This window comes from Zonotrichia leucophrys, chromosome 29 (genome assembly GCF_028769735.1).
Source record: "Zonotrichia leucophrys gambelii isolate GWCS_2022_RI chromosome 29, RI_Zleu_2.0, whole genome shotgun sequence".
NCBI lineage: Eukaryota > Metazoa > Chordata > Aves > Passeriformes > Passerellidae > Zonotrichia > Zonotrichia leucophrys.
The window spans coordinates 2129204-2146625 of NC_088198.1; the positions used below are offsets into that span (position 1 = coordinate 2129204).

General features: G+C 60.3%; 2 protein-coding genes across 2 annotated transcripts in view; one reads left to right on the plus strand and one right to left on the minus strand.

The window, feature by feature from the left end:
* Positions 1-172: 172 nt before the first annotated feature.
* On the minus strand, positions 173-6836 carry LOC135459157 (coenzyme Q-binding protein COQ10 homolog A, mitochondrial-like). Its single transcript, XM_064734863.1, has 5 exons — positions 6679-6836; positions 4695-4832; positions 3540-3732; positions 711-812; positions 173-618 (listed from the first exon to the last, which is right to left on the minus strand). The coding sequence occupies exons 1-5, from the start codon at positions 6756-6758 to the stop codon at positions 451-453; spliced, it is 681 nt and encodes a 226-aa protein (XP_064590933.1). The 5' UTR covers positions 6759-6836; the 3' UTR covers positions 173-450.
* Positions 6837-8079: 1243 nt separating this feature from the next.
* Positions 8080-17422, plus strand: part of ANKRD52 (ankyrin repeat domain 52) — a 72766-nt gene continuing 63423 nt past the window's right edge. The window contains exons 1-5 of the mRNA XM_064734912.1: positions 8080-8191; positions 10045-10128; positions 11730-11808; positions 14057-14127; positions 15828-16028. Of these exons, the coding sequence (XP_064590982.1) occupies positions 8165-8191; positions 10045-10128; positions 11730-11808; positions 14057-14127; positions 15828-16028 (462 nt within the window). The 5' untranslated portion in view covers positions 8080-8164. The remainder of the gene's footprint in view (positions 8192-10044; positions 10129-11729; positions 11809-14056; positions 14128-15827; positions 16029-17422) is intronic.

Consider the following 17422-nt stretch of genomic DNA (forward strand, 5'->3'; position numbering starts at 1 on the left):
GCTGCCCCCATTGAGGCCCTCCAGCCTGGCTGAGGAGCTTAAAAACAACAAAAAAAAAGGGTTAAAAATAAAGAAAAAAAAAACGAAACCAAAACTTAAAACCTAAAATCAGCTCCTGGGATTGAGGGGAGGGGGCTCACAGCAGCTTTCCCACCCCCTCCCCATTCCTACCAGAGCTGCCCCTATCAGGGCCCTCCAGCCTGGCTGAGGAGCTTAAAAAGAACCAAAAAAGGGTTAAAAACAAAAAAAAAACAAAAAAACCAACAACGAAACCAAACCTTAAAACCCCAAACCAGCTGCAAAATCAGCTGCTGGGATTGAGGGCAGGGGGCTCACAGCAGCCCCGGGGGGGGCGTTGAGGCAACAGCAGCGGAGGAGAGAGAGAAACGCACTTGGTTGAATAAATATTTTTGGGGGGGTTTGGGCTCGGGGCGGGCCCCGCTCCGCCCCTCACGTCTGGTGCACCTCGTGGAACATCAGCTCCCGCGGGATTCGCGTCTCGGGCCCGAAGGTTTTGGCCGCTCGGCGCTCGAAGGCGGCCACCATCTGCTTGACCACCTCGTCGAAGAACACGGTGGCCAGCTGGGAGTGCAGCAGGGAGCGGAACTCGAAGGAGATCTGAGGAGGAGGAGGAGGAGGAGGAGGAAGAGGTGAGGGTGGGTGAGCTCCGCCTTCCCCCGGGGGGGGGCAGAGCCGGGCCGGGCTCGTACCGAGAAATCCACGGTGCTGGTGCGGGGGTAGCCGGGGATGCCGGGGCTGAAGCGCCAGTTGGTCTCCAGGTGGTTGAAGAGGCGCCCGTCGGTGCAGACGGCCTGGGAGGGAGAGACGGGGATCAGGGGGCACCGGGATCAGCCCGGCCTGGGAGGGAGAGACGGGGATCAGGGGGCACCAGGAGCCACCTGGGACCACCGGGATCAGCCTGGCCTGGGGAGGGGGCACCGGGAGCTCAGGAGGGCACCGGGGATCAGGGGGCACCGGGATCAGCCCGGCCTGGGAGGGAGACACCGGGGATCAGGGGGGCACCGGGAGCCACCTGGGACCACCGAGATCAGCCCAGCCTGGAGAGGGGGCACTGGGAGCTCAGGGGGGCACCGGGAGCTCAGGGGGGCACCGGGGACCACCAGAATCAGCCCGGCTTGGGGAGGGGGCACTGGGAGCTTAGGGGGGCACCGGGAGCCACCGGGAGCATCCCCGAGGATGGGAAACCCTCCTGGATCCAGCCCGGCCTGGAGAGGGGGCACTGGGAGCTCAGGGAGCACCAGGGAGCACCGGGATCAGCCCGGCCTGGGGAGGGGGCACCGGGAGCCACCGGGAACATCCCCAAGGATGGGAAAACCCTCCTGGATCCAGCCCGGCCTGGGGAAGGGGAAACGGAAGCTCAGGGAGCACCGGGATCATCCCCGAGGATGGAAAACCCTCCTGGATCCAGCCCGGCCTGGGGAGGGGGAAATGGGAGCTCAGGGAGCACCGGGGACCACCGAGATCAGCCCAGCCTGGGGAGGGGGCACTGGGAGCTCAGGGGGGCACCGGGAGCCACTGGGAGCATCCCTGAGGGTGGAAAACTCTCCTGGATCCAGCCCAGCCTGGGGAATGGGAAACAGAGGCTCAGGGAGCACTGGGATCATCCCGGCCTGGGGAGGGAGAGACGGGGGATCAGGGGGGCACCGGGAGCCACCTGGGACCACCGAGATCAGCCCAGCCTGGGGAGGGGGCACTGGGAGCTTAGGGGGGCACCGGGGACCACCGGGATCAGCCCGGCCTGGGGAGGGAGAGATGGGAGCTCAGGGGGGCACCGGGATCAGCCCGGCTTGGGGAGGGGGCACTGGGAGCATCCTTGAGGGTGGAAAACTCTCCTGGATCCAGCCCAGCCTGGGGAATGGGAAAGAGAAGCTCAGGAGGGCACCGGGATCATCCCCGAGGATGGGAAACACTCCCAGATTCAGCCTGGCCTGGGGAGGGGGAAACGGGAGCTCAGGGGAGCACCGGGATCAGCCCGGCCTGGGGAGGGGGAAATGGAAGCTCAGGGGGGCACCGGGATCATCCCCGAGGATGGGAAAACACTCCCAGGTCCAGCCTGGCCTGGGGAATGGGAAACGGGAGCTCAGGGGGGCACCGGGAACATCCCAGCCTGGGGAGGGAGAGACGGGGATCAGGGGGGCACCGGGAGCCACCTGGGACCACCGAGATCAGCCCAGCCTGGGGAGGGGGCACCGGGAGCTCAGGGGGGCACCGGGATCAGCCCAGCCTGGGGAGGGGGCACCGGGAGCTCAGGGGGGCACCGGGATCAGCCCAGCCTGGGGAGGGAGAGATGGGGGATCAGGGGGGGCACCGGGAGCCACCGGGAGCATCCCGAGAATGGAAAACCCTCCTGGATCCAGCCCAGCCTAGGGAATGGGAAACGGGAGCTCAGGGGGGCACCGGGAGCCCCCGAGGACCACCAGGACCATCCCCGAGGATGGGAAAACCCTCCCAGGTCCAGCCTGGCCTGGGGAGGGGAAATGGAAGCTCAGGGGGGCACCGGGATCATCCCCGAGGATGGGAAAACCCTCCTGGATCCAGCCTGGTCTGAGATTCCCCCGGTGCCTCTGAACTTCCCCGGGCACTTCCAAAGCCTGAGAGCTCCTTCCGTGGGGAAATTCCAAATTGAACTGCCCTGGAACAACCCGAGGCTGGTTCTCCTTCTCTTGGTGTTCCCTGGGAGCAGATCCTGACCCTGTTGTCCCATCAGGGAGTTGTGGGGTGAAAATTCCCCCCTGAACCTCCTGTTCCAGGCAGTTCCAAAGCCTGACCACCTTTTATTCCTCCTGATGTCCATCCTGATCCTCTCCTGGAGGAATTGGAGTTTTGGGATGGAAGTTCCCCCCTGAGCCTCCAGTTCCAGAGCCTGACCATCTTTTATTCCTCCTGAACCTCTCCTGGAGGAATTTGGGGCTGTTCCTTCCCCTCCTGGTATTCCCTGGGAGCAGATCCTGACCCTGGGGTTGTGGGGTGAAAATTCCTCCCTGAACCTCCTGTTCCAGGCAGTTCCACCACCTTTGCCAAGAGGAAATTTCCTTGGTGTCCAACCTGAACCTCTCCCCTGGGAGCAGATCCTGACCCTGGGGTGAAAATTCCTCCCTGAGTCTCCTGTTCCAGGCAGTTCCAAAGCCTGACCACCTTTTATTCCTCCTGATGTCCATCCTGAACCTGCCCTGGAGGAATTCAGAGCTGTTCCTTTCCCTCCTGCTGTTCTGGGAGCAGATCCCAACCTCACTCTCCCAATAAGGACTCGTGGGGTGAAAATTCCCCTCCTGCACCTCTTTCCCTCCAGGCAGTTCCAAAGCTTGACCACATTTTTCCATGAGGAAATTCCTTTTTTCATGTCCATCCTGAACCTGGGACTGCTCCTTCTCCTCCTGCTGTTCCTGGGAGCAGATCCCAACCCTGCTCTCCCATTAAGGGTGAAAATTCCCCCCTGATCCTCCTTCCCTGCAGGCTGAGCCCCTTCCCAGCTCCCTCAGGGTTTCTCCAGAAGCTTCTCCAGCCCGTGCTGAGCTCACCTTGACCAGGTGGGGCCGCACCAGGGTGACGATGGAGGTGTAGCGCTCCAGCACGGGCGGGAACCCCACCTCCAGCTGCGCCTTGAGGTGGCCCTGGCGCCGCGACACCACCACGGATTTCTTGCACCAGGGCACGAAGTTCTTGTAGTCCTCCACGTTGGCCACCACGTCGTACATCTCCTGCATGGAGTACCTGGGGCGGAAATGGGGCTGGGGTTGGGCTGGGATGGGGGTTGGGGTCAGGATTAGGGATGGGATTGGGGCTGGGGCTGCAGTTGGGGCTGGGGCTGGAGTTGGAGTTGGGATTGGAGTTGGGGTTGAGGTCAAAACTGGAGTTGGGACTGGGGCTGGAACTGGGGTTGGAATTGGGGTGGAATTGGGGTTGGGGTCAGGGCTGAGTTGGGACTGGGATTGGGGCTGAGGCCTGATCAGGGCTGGGGTTGGGACTGGGCTGGGATTGGGGTCAGAGTTGGGGTTTGGGGCTGAAGCCAGGATTGGGGTCTGGGGTCAGGGCTGGGATTGGGGTTGGGCTGGGTCTGAGCTGGGGTTGGGGTCAGGGCTGGGGCTGGGGTTGGGGTTGGGGTCAGAGTTGGGGTTGGGGCTGAAGCCATGACTGGGATTGGGGTTGGGGCTGGAGTCGGGATTGGGTTTGGAACTAGGCTCAGGCTCAGGGCTGGGTTTGGAGCTGGCGTTGGGCTCAGGCTTAGGGCTGGGGTCAGGGCTGGGTTTGGAGCTGAGGTCAGGGCTGAGCTGGGCTCAGGCTCAGTCACAGTCTCAGTCTCAAGGCTGGGTTTGGAGCTGGGCTCAGTCTCAGCCCCAGGGCCATGCTGGGGTCAGGTCAGGCTCAGGGCCGGGTTTGGAGCTGGGGTTGGGCTCAGTCTCAGTCCCAGGGCCGTGCTCAGGGTTGTGCTCAGGGCTGGGCTCAGTCCCAGTCCCAGGGCTGGGTTTGGAGCTGGGTTCAGTCCCAGGGCTGTGTTTGGCCCATCCCCCTCCCAGCGCCCCGGTGTCACCCACCCGATGGTGTCACCCACCCGATGATCCACACCCACCCGATGGTGTCACCCACCCGATGATCCGCACCCACCCGATGGTGTCACCCACCCGATGATCCACACCCACCCGATGATCCACACCCACCCCATGATCCACACCCACCCGATGATCCGTCTCTCCGAGTACTCCTTGCGTTTGTTGCTGAGGCTCAGGAAGCCCCGGCTGGGCTGAGCTCGGGGCTCCCAGGCCAGGACGGGCCGGGCCGGGCGGGACGGGCGGAGCCCGCACGGGAACGCGTGCCTGGGGACAACGGGGGGCATTGGGTGGCACCGGCAGCACCGGGACGTGCGGCTGCCCCAGGAGCACCTTGGGGCCCTTCCTGAGCTCTCAAATCCTTCCAGAGATTCCCAAATCCCTCCCAGAGATTCCCAAATCCCTCCCAGAGATTCCCAGGTCCCTCCCAGAGATTCCCAAATCCTTCCTAGGCTCTCCCAGGGTTTCCCAAATCTCTTCAGAGCCTCACAGGTTTCCTCCAGAGCTTCCCAAATTTCTTCCCGAACTTCCCGAAACGCTTCAGAACTTCCCAGGTCCCTTCCAGAGCTTCCCAAATCCCTTCCAGGCTTTCCCAAATGCCTCCAGAACTTCCCAAATCCCTCCAGGGCTTCTCAGGTCCCTTACAGGGCTTCCCAAATCCCTCCAGGGCTTTCCAAATCCTTTCTAGGGTTTCCCAAATCCTTCCAGGGCTTCCCAGGTCCCTCCAGGGCTTTCCAAATCCCTTTCAGGGCATCCCAAATCCCTCCCAGAGTTTCCCAAATCCCTCCCAGACCATCCTAAACCCCTTCCTGACCACCTCAGGCTCTTTCCAGACTTGCCCAAACCCCTTCCCACCATCCCAGGTCCCTTCCAGACCTTCCCAAACTCTTTCAGACCACCCCAAGCTCCTTCCAGACCATCCCAGATCCCTTCAGACCATCCCAAACCCCTTCCAGACCATCCCAAACCCCTTCCAGACCAGCTCAGGCTCTCTCCAGATGTGCCCAGATCCCTTCCAGACCATCCCAGACCCCTTTTAGACCATCCCAAACCTATTCTGACCACCCAAAGCTCCTTCCTGACCACCCCAGACCCCTTCCAGACTATCCCAAACCCCTTCCTGACCAATCCAGGTCCCTTCCAGACCATCCCAAACCACTTCAGACCCCCCCCAAGCTCCTTCCAGACCATCCCAAGCCTTTTCCAGACAGCCTTGGGTCCCTTCCTGACCATCCCAAACCCCTTCAGACCATCCTAAACCCTTCCAGATCAGCTCAGGCTCTCTCCAGATGTGCCCAGGTTCCTTCCTGAACTTCCAGATCCCCTCCAGACCATCCCAAACCTCTTCTGACCACCCAAAGCTCCTTCCAGACCATCCCAGGCCCCTTCCAGACAACCCCGGGTCCCTTCCAGACCAATCCAGGTCCCTCCCTGACCTCTCCCTGTCCCATCCCGGTCCCTCCCGCCCTTCCCGTGCCGGGAATCCTCCCCGGTGCCGGTCCCGGGGCGATCCCAGCGCTGCAGCTGCCGGGGGGAGGAGGAGGAGGAGGAGGAAGGCCGGGAAACCCGAGCCGGGCACAGCTGATCCCGGTGCCGCTCCCGGGGCTGATCCCGGTGCCCTCCCGGTGCCGCTCCCGGGGCTGATCCCGGTGCCCTCCCGGTGCCGCTCCCGGGGCTGATCCCGCCCTCCCCACCGGAACCACCGCGTCCCCGTGTCACTGTCCCCGAGCAGAGGTCACGGCCGCGGGGACGCAGCCGGTGCCGCCTCTCCCGGTGACACCGGGGCTCGGTTCCGCCGTGACCCCCCGTACCGGCCCGCTCCCGGTGTCCCCACACCGGGTTCGCTCCAAGGTCAGCCCCTCCCAGCCCTGTCCCGGTTCCTCCCTTCCGGTGGAACCGGGACCGGGCCCCACCGGGATCCACCGGGACTCCCGGGCCGGTCCCACCGGGACCCCCGGTTCCGCCAAGGTGCCCCCGGATCACCGCGTCCCGAGGGGACCGGGAGCGCTGCCAGGCCCGGAGAAACACCCGCAGCACCATCGCCGCCCCGGGCCCGCCCCGGTGCCCCCGGGGCCGGTGTGACCTCCGGGTCGCCGCCGCCGCCGCCGCTCACCTGCCGGGCGGGGCCGCCGCGGCCCGCAGGCGCTGCCGCGCCCCGAGCTGGAGGGCCCCGCGGAGCCGCCGGGCCGCCATCACCGGGCCGGGACCGCGGCCGGGCCGGAACCGGGACCGGGCCGGGACGCGGCGCCGCCGCCGCCCTGACCTCTCACCCCGTGACGTCACCGCGTCGCCATAGCGGCGGGTACGTCAAGGGGCGGGGCGAGGCGACGCCTCCCGAGCGAGGAATGATGGGAGTTGTAGTCGGGGGTGCGCGAGGCATGATGGGGAATGTAGTGCGGGGCGGGGCTGTGGCTGCAGCGGGACCGGGATCCAACCGGGACCAACCGGGACTACCCAGCCCGGGGCTGCCGGGGGTGGGCTCTGCCCCAGGGGGCGCCCCTGGTGCTGTGTCCCGGTAACGGCTCCGCTCCGAACCGGGCAGAGGGACCGGGGAACACGGAACCTGCGGGAGCTGTGCGGCCCAGTGCCGCCCAGTACAGCCCAACACATCCTAGTGCCTCCCAGCGTAGCCCACTACATCCCAGTACAGGCCCAGTTCAGCCCAGTGTCTCCCAGTACTTCCCAGTACAGCCCAGCACAGCCCTGGGCCTCCCAGTGTCTCCCAGTTCAGCCCAGACCAGCTCAGCATTAGCCACTGCCAACCAGTCCCACCCAGCACAGCCCAGTCCAGCTCATCCCAGTATGGCCCAGTTCAGCCCAGTTCCTCCCAGCACATCCCAGTTCACTCCAGAGAGGGACAGAGGTGGCACATGGGACCCCCAGGACCCTCTGCCACCATTCCAGAGCCCTTTGGGATGGAGGAGCTGCTGCTCAGGGACTCCCTGGGACCCCCAGGACCGCCTGGGATGGGATTCCCACAGGACAGACCCCTCAGAGGGGATGGAGGTGGCACATGGGACCCCCAGGACCCTCTCCCACCACCCCACCATTCTTCAGGCTGGGGGAGCCGCTGTCCGCGATCCCCGGGATTACCGACAGCTGCTCATGGATGCGATTCCCACCGGGAACATCCCAGAGCAGAGACCCCCGGGATCCCCAGGATTACCGGGAGCCCTTCATGGGTGTGATTCCCACCGGGGACATTCCAGAGCATCAACCTCCGGGACCCCCGGGACCTCCGGTGTTACCGACATCCCTCATGGATTCCCACCGGGCACATCCCTGAGAGGGTTAGAGCAGCAATCCCCGGGACCCCCGGGTTTACCGGGATTACCGACATCCCTCATGGATTCCCACCGGGCACACCCCAGAGCAGCGACCCCCGGGATTACCGGGGCAGCCGCTCCCCGCTGCCCCCCGTCCCGCTCCCGCCGTGTCCCCCCGGGCGCTGCCGCTGCCCCGGGGCCGCCCCCGCCGCCGCCGTTCGGGCCCGGTGGGCGGCGCATCCCCGGCGCTCCATCCCCGCCCCGCAGCCGCCCGAGCGGAGCCACCGCGGCCGGACCCGATGCCGGGAGCTGGGCGCTGAGGGCGGCCCCGACATGGGGGTTCTCAGCATCACGGACCAGGTACGGCCGCCGTTCCCCCGTCCTTCCTTCCTTCCTTCCCCCGGTTGATTCCGCCCGGCCCCGTCGCCGCCGCGCCTCGGCCGGGCCGCGCCGCTACGGCAGCCCGGGGATGTGCGGCCTAGCGCGGCTCCGCCACCGGGCCCGGCCCGCCGCCGCCCCAGGCCGCGGGCCCCGCTCTGCCGAGCTCTTCCCGCTGCTCCCGGTCCTGCTGCAGCTCCGGGACGGGCCGGGGTCACCGTTTGGAGCCGCTCTGGCCGTGCCCGCCGGGCCCAGCGCGGGCCGGGCCGGGAGCGGCAACGGGAGAGCGCCGGGGATGGAACGGGAGAGCGCCGGGGATGAGAGCCTCAGAACGGGGAACGGGAGAGCCCCGGGGATGAGAGCCTCAGAACGGGGAACGGGAGAGCCCCGGGGATGGCAGGATCCCGGGAATGGGACCCTCAGAACCGGGAACGGGAAGGGGAGAGCGCCGGGGATGGCAGCCTCAGAACGGGGAACGGGAGAGCCCGGGAATGGGACCCCCGGGCCGGGAACGGGAGAGCCCCGGGAATGGAACCCCCGGGCCGGGAACGGGAGAGCCGCGGGGTTCTCTGGCCCGGGGATGTGAAGCATCAAAGGGGGATCCTGTCCCGGGAGAGCCTCGGGAGTGGGATCCTCAGAACCGGGAACGGCAGATCCCGGCTCGGGAACGGGAGAAGCCCGGGAATGGGACACCTGGGTTGGGAACGGGAGAGCCCCGGGAATGGCAGAACCCCGGGCCTGGAACGGGAATGGGACACCAGGATCAGGAACAGGAGATCCCCAAGACTGAGACACCCGGGTCAGGAGCAGGAGAGCCCTGGGAATGGGAGAACCCTGGGAATGGGAGAACCCTGGGAATGGGAGAATCCTGGGAATGGGATCCCCCGGTCCTGCAACAGGAGAATCCCAGGAATGGGACACCAGAATCAGGAACACAACATCCCTGGGGTTGGGACACCTGGCTCGGGAACAGGAGAATCCGGGGAATGGCAGAACCCTGAAATTGGGAGAACTCCAGGAATGGGATCCCCCAGTCCTGGAATGGCAGAACTCTGGGAATGGGAGAACCCTGAGGTTGGGACCCCTGGATCGGGAACAGGAGAACCCCAGGAATGGCTGAACCCCGTTCCAGCTGTGTCCCCATCACTGTCACCCCCCCGTTCCAGCTGTGTCCCCATCAGTGTCACCCCCCCGTTCCAGCTGTGTCCCCATCACTGTCACCGCCTGTTCCAGCTGTGTCCCCATCAGTGTCACCCCCCCGTTCCAGCTGTGTCCCCATCAGTGTCACCCTTCATTCCAGCTCTGTCACTGTCACCCCTCATTGTGTCCCCATGACTGTCACCCCCTGTTCCAGCTGTGTCCCCTCTCTCTGTCACCTCTCCCTGTGTCCCCATCGCTGTCCCCCCTCGTTCCAGCTGTGTCACTGTCACCTCTACTTGTGTCACTGTCACCCCCTATTCCAGCTGTGTCCCTGTCACCCCTCATTGTGTCCCCATCACTGTCCCCCATTCCAGCTGTGTCACTGTCCCCCCATTCCGTTCCAGCTGTGTCAATGTCCCATTCCAGCTGTGTCACTGTCCCATTCCAGCTGTGTCACTGTCCCCCCATTCCGTTCCAGCTGTGTCACTGTCCCATTCCAGCTGTGTCACTGTCCCCTCTGTGTCCCCCACCCTGTTCCAGCTGTGTCACTGTCCCCTGTCCTTATGTCCCCCATCACTGTCCCCTCCCTATTCCAGCTGTGTCACTGTCCCCTCCTCATTCCAGCAGTGTCACTGTCCCCTCTGTGTCCCCCTCCCCATTCCAGCAGTGTCACTGTCCCCTCTGTGTCCCCGCAGCCCCCTCTGGTCCAAGCCATCTTTAACCGGGATGTGGAGGAGGTTCGGTCGCTGCTCAATCAGAAGGAGAACATCAATGTGCTGGTGAGTGAGGGCCGGCTGCTGCTGCTGCTGCTGCTGCTGCTGCTGCTGCTGCCAAACCGCACCCAGGGCTCCCAGATCCCTGCCATCCCCATCCCATCAATCCCACAGATCCCACAAATCCCATCAATCCCATCAGTCCCATCCCTCCCATAAATCCCATCCTATCCCATAAATTCCATCCTGTTCTGTCCCATCCCATCCCATCCCATCCCATCCCATCCCATCCCATCCCATCCCATCCCATCCCATCCCATCCCATCTCCATCCCCATCCCATAAATCCCATCCCGTTCTGTCCCATCCCATCCCATTCCAAAATCCCATAAGTCCCATAAATTCCATCCCATCCCCATCTTCATCCCAGTCCCTCCCAACCACATCCCAATCCCATCCCAGTCCCATCCCAGTCCCTCCCAATCTCTCCCAATTCCTCCCAGTCCCTCCCATCCTCATCCCATAAATCCCATGCCAATCCCCAGTCCCATCCCAGTCCCATCCAAATCTCTCCCACATTTCCCAACCCCATCCCAGTCCCTCCCAATCCCATCCCAGTCCCATCCCAGTCCATCCCAGTCCCATCCCATCCCCATCCCAGTCCCTCCCAGTCTCTCCCAATCCCTCCCAGCCACATCCCAGTCCCTCCCAGTCTCTCCCAGTTCCATCCCGTCCCTCCCAGTCCCATCCCAGTCCCTCCCAGTCCCATCCCATCCCATCCCATCCACATCCCATAAATCCCACAAATCCCATCCCATCCCATAAATCCTATAAATCCCATCCCATCTCCATCCCCATCCACATCCCATCAATCCCATCCTGTTCTGTCCCATCCCATTCCAAAATCCCATAAGTCCCATAAATTCCATCCCATCCCCATCCTCATCCCAGTATCTCCCATCCTTTCCCAGTCCCTCCCAACCACATCCCAATCCCATCCGTCTCTCCCAGTCCCTCCCAATCCCATCCCAGTCTCTCCCAGTCCCTCCCATCCCCATCCCATAAATCCCATGCCAATCCCCAGTCCCATCCAAATCTCTCCCACATTTCCCAACCCCATCCCAGTCCCTCCCAGTCCCTCCCAGTCCAATCCCATCCCAGTCCATCACAGTCCCTCCCAGTCCATCCCAGTCCCTCCCAGTCCCATCCCAGTCTCTCCTATCCCTATCCCCATCCCATAAATCCCATCCCAATCCATCCCAGTCCCATCCCAGTCTCTCCCAGTCCCTCCCAGTCCCATCCCATAAATCCCATCCCAATCTCCAGCCCCATCCTAGTCCCTCCCAGTCCCATCCCAGTCTCTCCCACCCTCTCCCAGCCTCATCCCAGTCCCATCCCAGTCCATCCCAATCCATCTCAGTCCCTCCCAGTCCTTCCCATCCCCATCCCATAAATCCCATCCCAATCCCCAGCCCCATCCCAGTCCCTCCCAGTCCCTCCCAATCTCTCCCAGTTCCTCCCAGTCCCTCCCAGTCCCATCCCAGTCCCATCCCAGTCCATCCCAGTCCATCCCAGTCTCTCCCAGTCCCTCCCAGTCCCCCCCAGTCCCTCCCAGTCCCATCCCAGTCCCTCCCAGTCCCTCCCAGTTCACAGCTGTCCCCCCTGCAGGACCAGGAACGCCGGACCCCTCTCCACGCTGCTGCCTACATCGGAGACGTTGCAATCCTCGAGCTGCTCATCCTGTCAGGTGAGGGCCAGAACCCCAAAATCACCCCAAAACCATCTGTGGATCCCAGAGAAAATCCCCTAAAATCTGTGGGGATCCCACAAAAATCCCCTAAAATCTGTGGAGATCTGGAAAAATCCCCTAAAATCTGTGGGGATCCCAAGAAAATCCCCTAAAATCTGTGGAGATCTGGAAAATCCCCTAAAATCTGTGGGGATCCCACAAAAATCCCCTAAAATCTGTGGGGATCTGGAAAAATCCCCTAAAATCTGTGGGGATCTGGAAAATCCCCTAAAATCTGTGGATCCCAGAGAAAATCCCCTAAAATCTGTGGAGATCCCAAGAAAATCCCCTAAAATCTGTGGGGATCCCAAGAAAATCCCCTAAAATCTGTGGGGATCCCAAGAAAATCCCCTAAAATCTGTGGAGATCCCAAGAAAATCCCCTAAAATCTGTGGGGATCTGGAAAATCCCCTAAAATCTGTGGAGATCCCAAGAAAATCCCCTAAAATCTGTGGAGATCTGGAAAATCCCCTAAAATCTGTGGGGATCTGGAAAATCCCCTAAAATCTGTGGAGATCTGGAAAATCCCCTAAAATCTGTGGATCCCAGAGAAAATCCCCTAAAATCTGTGGGGATCTGGAAAATCCCCTAAAATCTGTGGAGATCCCAAGAAAATCCCCTAAAATCTGTGGAGATCTGGAAAATCCCCTAAAATCTGTGGGGATCTGGAAAATTCCCCAAAATCTGTGGAGATCTGGAAAATCCCCTAAAATTTGTGGAGATCCCACAAAAATCCCCTAAAATCTGTGGGGATCTGGAAAATCCCCTAAAATCTGTGGAGATCTGGAAAATCCCCTAAAATCTGTGGAGATTTGGAAAATCCCCTAAAATCTGTGGGGATCTGGAAACTTCCCTAAAATCTGTGGAGATCTGGAAAATCCCCTAAGGTCTGTGGGGATCCCAAGAAAATCCCCTAAAATCTGTGGGGATCCCAAGAAAATCCCCTAAAATCTGTGGGGATCTGGAAAATCCCCTAAAATCTGTGGAGATCCCAAGAAAATCCCCTAAAATCTGTGGGGATCTGGAAAATCCCCTAAAATCTGTGGGGATCCCAAGAAAATCCCCTAAAATCTGTGGGGATCTGGAAAATCCCCTAAAATCTGTGGGGATCTGGAAAATCCCCTAAAATCTGTGGGGATCTGGAAAATCCCCTAAAATCTGTGGAGATCCCAAGAAAATCCCCTAAAATCTGTGGGGATCTGGAAAATCCCCTAAAATCTGTGGAGATCTTGAAAATCCCCTAAAATCTGTGGGGATCCCCAGAAAATCCCCTAAAATCTGTGGATCCCAAACACTTGATCCCATTTTGGGGTTGCCTTTGGGGTTCAGGGAGCCCCTGTTAGGTTTTGGGGATATTTTTGGGATTCAGGATGTCCCCATTGGATTTTGGGAATGGTTTTGGGGTGCAGAGTGTCCCCATTGAGTTTTGGGGATATTTTTGGGGTTCAGGGTGTCCCCATTGGATTTTGGGAATGGTTTTGGGGTGCAGAGTGTTCCTGTTAGGTTTTGGGGATACCTTTGGGATTCAGGGTGTCCCCATTGGGTTTTGGGGATACTTTTGGGGTACATGGAGCCCCTGTTAGGTTTTGGGGATATTTTTGGGGTTACAGAGTGGCCTTGTTAAGTTTTAGGGATACTTTTGGGGTTACAGAGTGTCCCTGTTATGTTTTGGGGATACTTTTGGGATGCTGTTAGGTTTTGGGGATACCTTTGGGATTCAGGCTGTCCCCATTGGGTTTTGGGGTTACCCTTGGGGTACAGGGGAGCCCCTTTTGGGATTTGAGGATGCTTTTGGGATTTAGGATGTCCCCATTGAGTTTTGGGGATACTTTTGGGGTACAGGGAGCCCCTGTTGGGATTTGGGGATATTTTTGGGATTCAGGATGTCCCCATTGGATTTTGGGAATGGTTTTGGGGTGCAGAGTGTTCCTGTTGGGTTTTTGGGATTCCTTTGGCATTCAGGGTGTCCCCATTGGGTTTTGGGGATACTTTTGGGGTACAGAGAGCCCCTGTTGGGGATTTGTTGATTCCACAAAATCCCCACTAAAATAACCAAAATTTTACCCCATTCCTCTCCACCTTCAGAACCCCTTGGGGGATTTGGGATTTTTTCCCTGCCCTTTTGTGGGGGTTCAGGGCAGCAGGGAGGGGCAGCTTTGGGGTTTTTTGGGGTGCTGAGGTGTTTTTTTGGGTGTGTCCCCCACAGGTGCTAACGTGAACGCCAAGGACACGGTGTGGCTGACGCCGCTGCACCGCGCCGCGGCCTCGCGCCACGAGGTGAGGGGTGAGGGGGGAAAAGGGGGGAAAAAATGGGATTTTGTGCTCCCCTTTGTGTCCTTTGGGGTTTGGGGAATGCAGGAAGTTCTGGGGGGAAAATGCTCTTTGGAAAAAAACTGCAGTCCCACAGAGGGAAATCCCACAGAGGGAAAGCCCAGAGTGGGAAATCACAGAGAGGGAAATCATAAAGTGGGAAATTGAAATCACAGAGTGGGAAATCCCACAGGGGGAAATCATAAAGTGGGAAATCCCACAGAGGGAAATCAAAATCACAGAGTGGGAAATCCCACAGAGGGAAATCACAGAGTGGGAAATCTTACAGAGGAAAATCCCACAGTGGGAAACCCCAGAGTGGGGAATCCCACAGAGGGAAATCGAAATCACAGAGTGGGAAATCATAAAGTGAGAAATCCCAGAGAGGGAAATCAAAATCACAGAGTGGGAAATCCTACAGAGGGAAATCGAAATCCCACAGGGGGAAATCATAAAGTGGAAAGTCACAGAGGTAGAAATATAAAAGTGGGAAAATCCAGAGAGGGAAATCATAAAGTGGGAAATCCCACAGCAGGGACATCCCAGAGTGGGAAATCCAGAGTGGGAAATCTCACAGAGGGAAATCATAAAGTGGGAAATCCCACAGGGGGAAATCGCAGAGTGGGAAATCATAAATTGGGAAATCCCACAGAGGGAAATCATAAAGTGAGAAATCCCAGAGAGGGAAATCGAAATCACAGAGTGGGAAATCCCACAGGGGGAAATCATAAAGTGGGAAATCTCACAGAGGGAAATCACAGAGTGGGAAATCCCAGAGAGGGAAATCCCAGAGTGGGAAATCATAAAGTGAGAAATCCCAGAGACAGAAATCGGAATCACAGAGTGGGAAATCCCACTGAGGGAAATCATAAAGTGGGAAATCCCAGAGTGGGAAATCCCACAGGGGGAAATCCCACAGAGGGAAATCCCACAGAGAGATATCCCAGAGTGGGAAGTCACAGAGGTAGAAATATAAAAGTGGGAAATTCCAGAGTGGGAAATCATAGAGTGGGAAAATCCCATAGCAGGGAAATCCCACAGAGGGAAATCATAAAGTGAGAAATCCCACAGAGGGAAATCCCAGAGTGGGAAATCCCACAGAGAGATATCCCAGAGTGGGAAATCACAGAGAGGAAAATCCCACAGAAGGGAAATCCCAGAGTGGGAAATCCCAGAGGGAAATCATAAAGTGGGAAATCCCAGAGAGGGAAATCGAAATCCCAGAGTGGGAAATCCCACAGAGGGAAATCATAAAGTGAGAAATCCCACAGAGGGAAATCAAAATCACAGAGTGGGAAATCTTACAGAGGGAAATCGAAATCCCACAGGGGGAAATCATAAAGTGGGAAATCCCAGAGAGGGAAATCATAAAGTGGGAAATCCCACAGAGGGAAATCCCAGAGAGGGAAATCATAAAGTGAGAAATCCCAGAGACAGAAATTGAAATCACAGAGTGGGGAATCCCACAGGGGGAAATCGAAATCCCAGAGTGGGAAATCCCACAGAGGGAAATCATAAAGTGAGAAATCCCACAGAGGGACATCCCAGAGTGGGAAATCCCAGAGAGGGAAACCCCACAGCAGAAAACCCCGCTGTGATCTGGGGCCGGCAGCCCCGGGACCCCCAGGATTTGGGGTCTGGAGCCTTTCCCCGTTTGCCCCCCACAGAAAGCCCTCCAGCTGCTCCTGAAGCACTCGGCCGATGCCAACGCGCGGGACAAGCACTGGCAGACCCCGCTGCACGTGGCCGCCGCCAACCGGGCCACCAAGTGCGTGGAGGCGCTGCTGCCGCTGCTCAGCACCGTCAACGTGGCCGACCGCACCGGGCGCACGGCGCTGCACCACGCCGTGCACAGCGGCCACCTGGAGGTGGCACCCATGGGGACACCGGGAGGGGATGGGGCGGGAGGGGACATCGGGGTAGGCAGGGACATTGAGATGGGCAGGGACGTTGAGGTGGGCAAGGACATTGGCATGGGCAGGGGTGGGCAGGGACATTGGCATGGGCAGGGATGGGCAAGGACATTGGCATGGGCAGGGATGTTGGGGTGGGCAGGAACATTGACATGGGCAGGGATGGGCAAGGACATTGGCATGGGCAGGGGTGGGCAGGGACATTGGCATGGGCAGGGGTGGGCAGGGACGTTGGCATGGGTTGGGACGTTGGCAGGGGCAGGGATGTTGGGGTGGGCAGGGACATTGGCATGGGCAGGGGTGGGCAGGGACATTGGCATGGGCAGGGACATTGAGGTGGGTTGGGACATTGGCATGGGCAGGGGTGGGCAAGGACGTTGGCGTGGGCAGGGATGTTGGGGTGGGCAGGAACATTGGCATGGGCAGGGGTGGGCAGGGACATTGGCATGGGCAGGGGTGGGTTGGGACATTGGCATGGGCAGGGACATTGAGGTGGGTTGGGACATTGGTATGGGCAGGGGTGGGCAGGGACATTGGCATGGGCAGGGATGTTGGGGTGGGCAGGAACATTGGCATGGACAGGGGTGGGCAAGGACATTGGCATTGGCAGGGATGTTGGAGTGGGTTGGGACATTGTCATGGGCAAGGACATTGGCACGGGCAGGGATGTTGGGGTGGGCAGGAACAGGGGTGGGCAGCAAGGGCACTGGGGTGGGCAGGGACATCAGGATGTGCAGGGATAGGGACAGGCAGGGACATTGGGGTGGGCAGGGATAGGAGTGGCCAGTGGGGACGTTGGGGTGGGCAGGGACAGGGACAGGCAGGGATGTTGGGATGGGCTGGGTGGGCAGGGGCAGAGGTGGGCAGAGAAAGGGATGGGCAGCAGGGATGTAAGGGTGGACAGGGACAGGGGTGGGCAGGGATGTTGAGATAGGCAGGGACCATCAGGATGGGCAAGGACAGGCAGGGACATTGGGGTGGGCAGCAGGGACATCGGGGTGAGCAGGGACATTGGAGTGGACAGGGACTGGAGTGGGCAGCAGGGACACTGGGGTGGGCAGGGACCATCAGGATGGGCAAGGACGGGCAGGGACATTGGGGTGGGCAGCAGGGACACTGGGGTGGGCAGGGACAAGGTGGGCTGGGACATTGGGGTGGGACGGTGGTCAGGATGGGCAGGGATGTGGGTGGGCAGGGACAGAGCTGGCCAGTGGGGACATTGGGGTGGGCAGGGATAGGGGCAGGGACACTGGGATGGGCAGTGGGGACTTTGGGATGGGCAGGGACATCGGGATGTGCAGGGACAGGGGTGGGCAGCAGGGACACTGGGGTGGACAGGGACATTGGGG

What these genes read in the sequence shown, in the direction of transcription:
- LOC135459157 (XM_064734863.1), bottom strand. Translation starts at nt 6,758, where the DNA reads ATGGCGGCCCGGCGGCTCCGCGGGGCCCTCCAGCTCGGGGCGCGGCAG. An exon ending in GCGGCGGCCCCGCCCGGCAG is followed by an intron (nt 4,833 to 6,678) that starts GTGAGCGGCGGC and finishes CGTTGTCCCCAG; the next exon opens with GCACGCGTTCCCGTGCGGGC. An exon ending in TGCGGCCCCACCTGGTCAAG is followed by an intron (nt 813 to 3,539) that starts GTGAGCTCAGCA and finishes TCTCCCTCCCAG; the next exon opens with GCCGTCTGCACCGACGGGCG.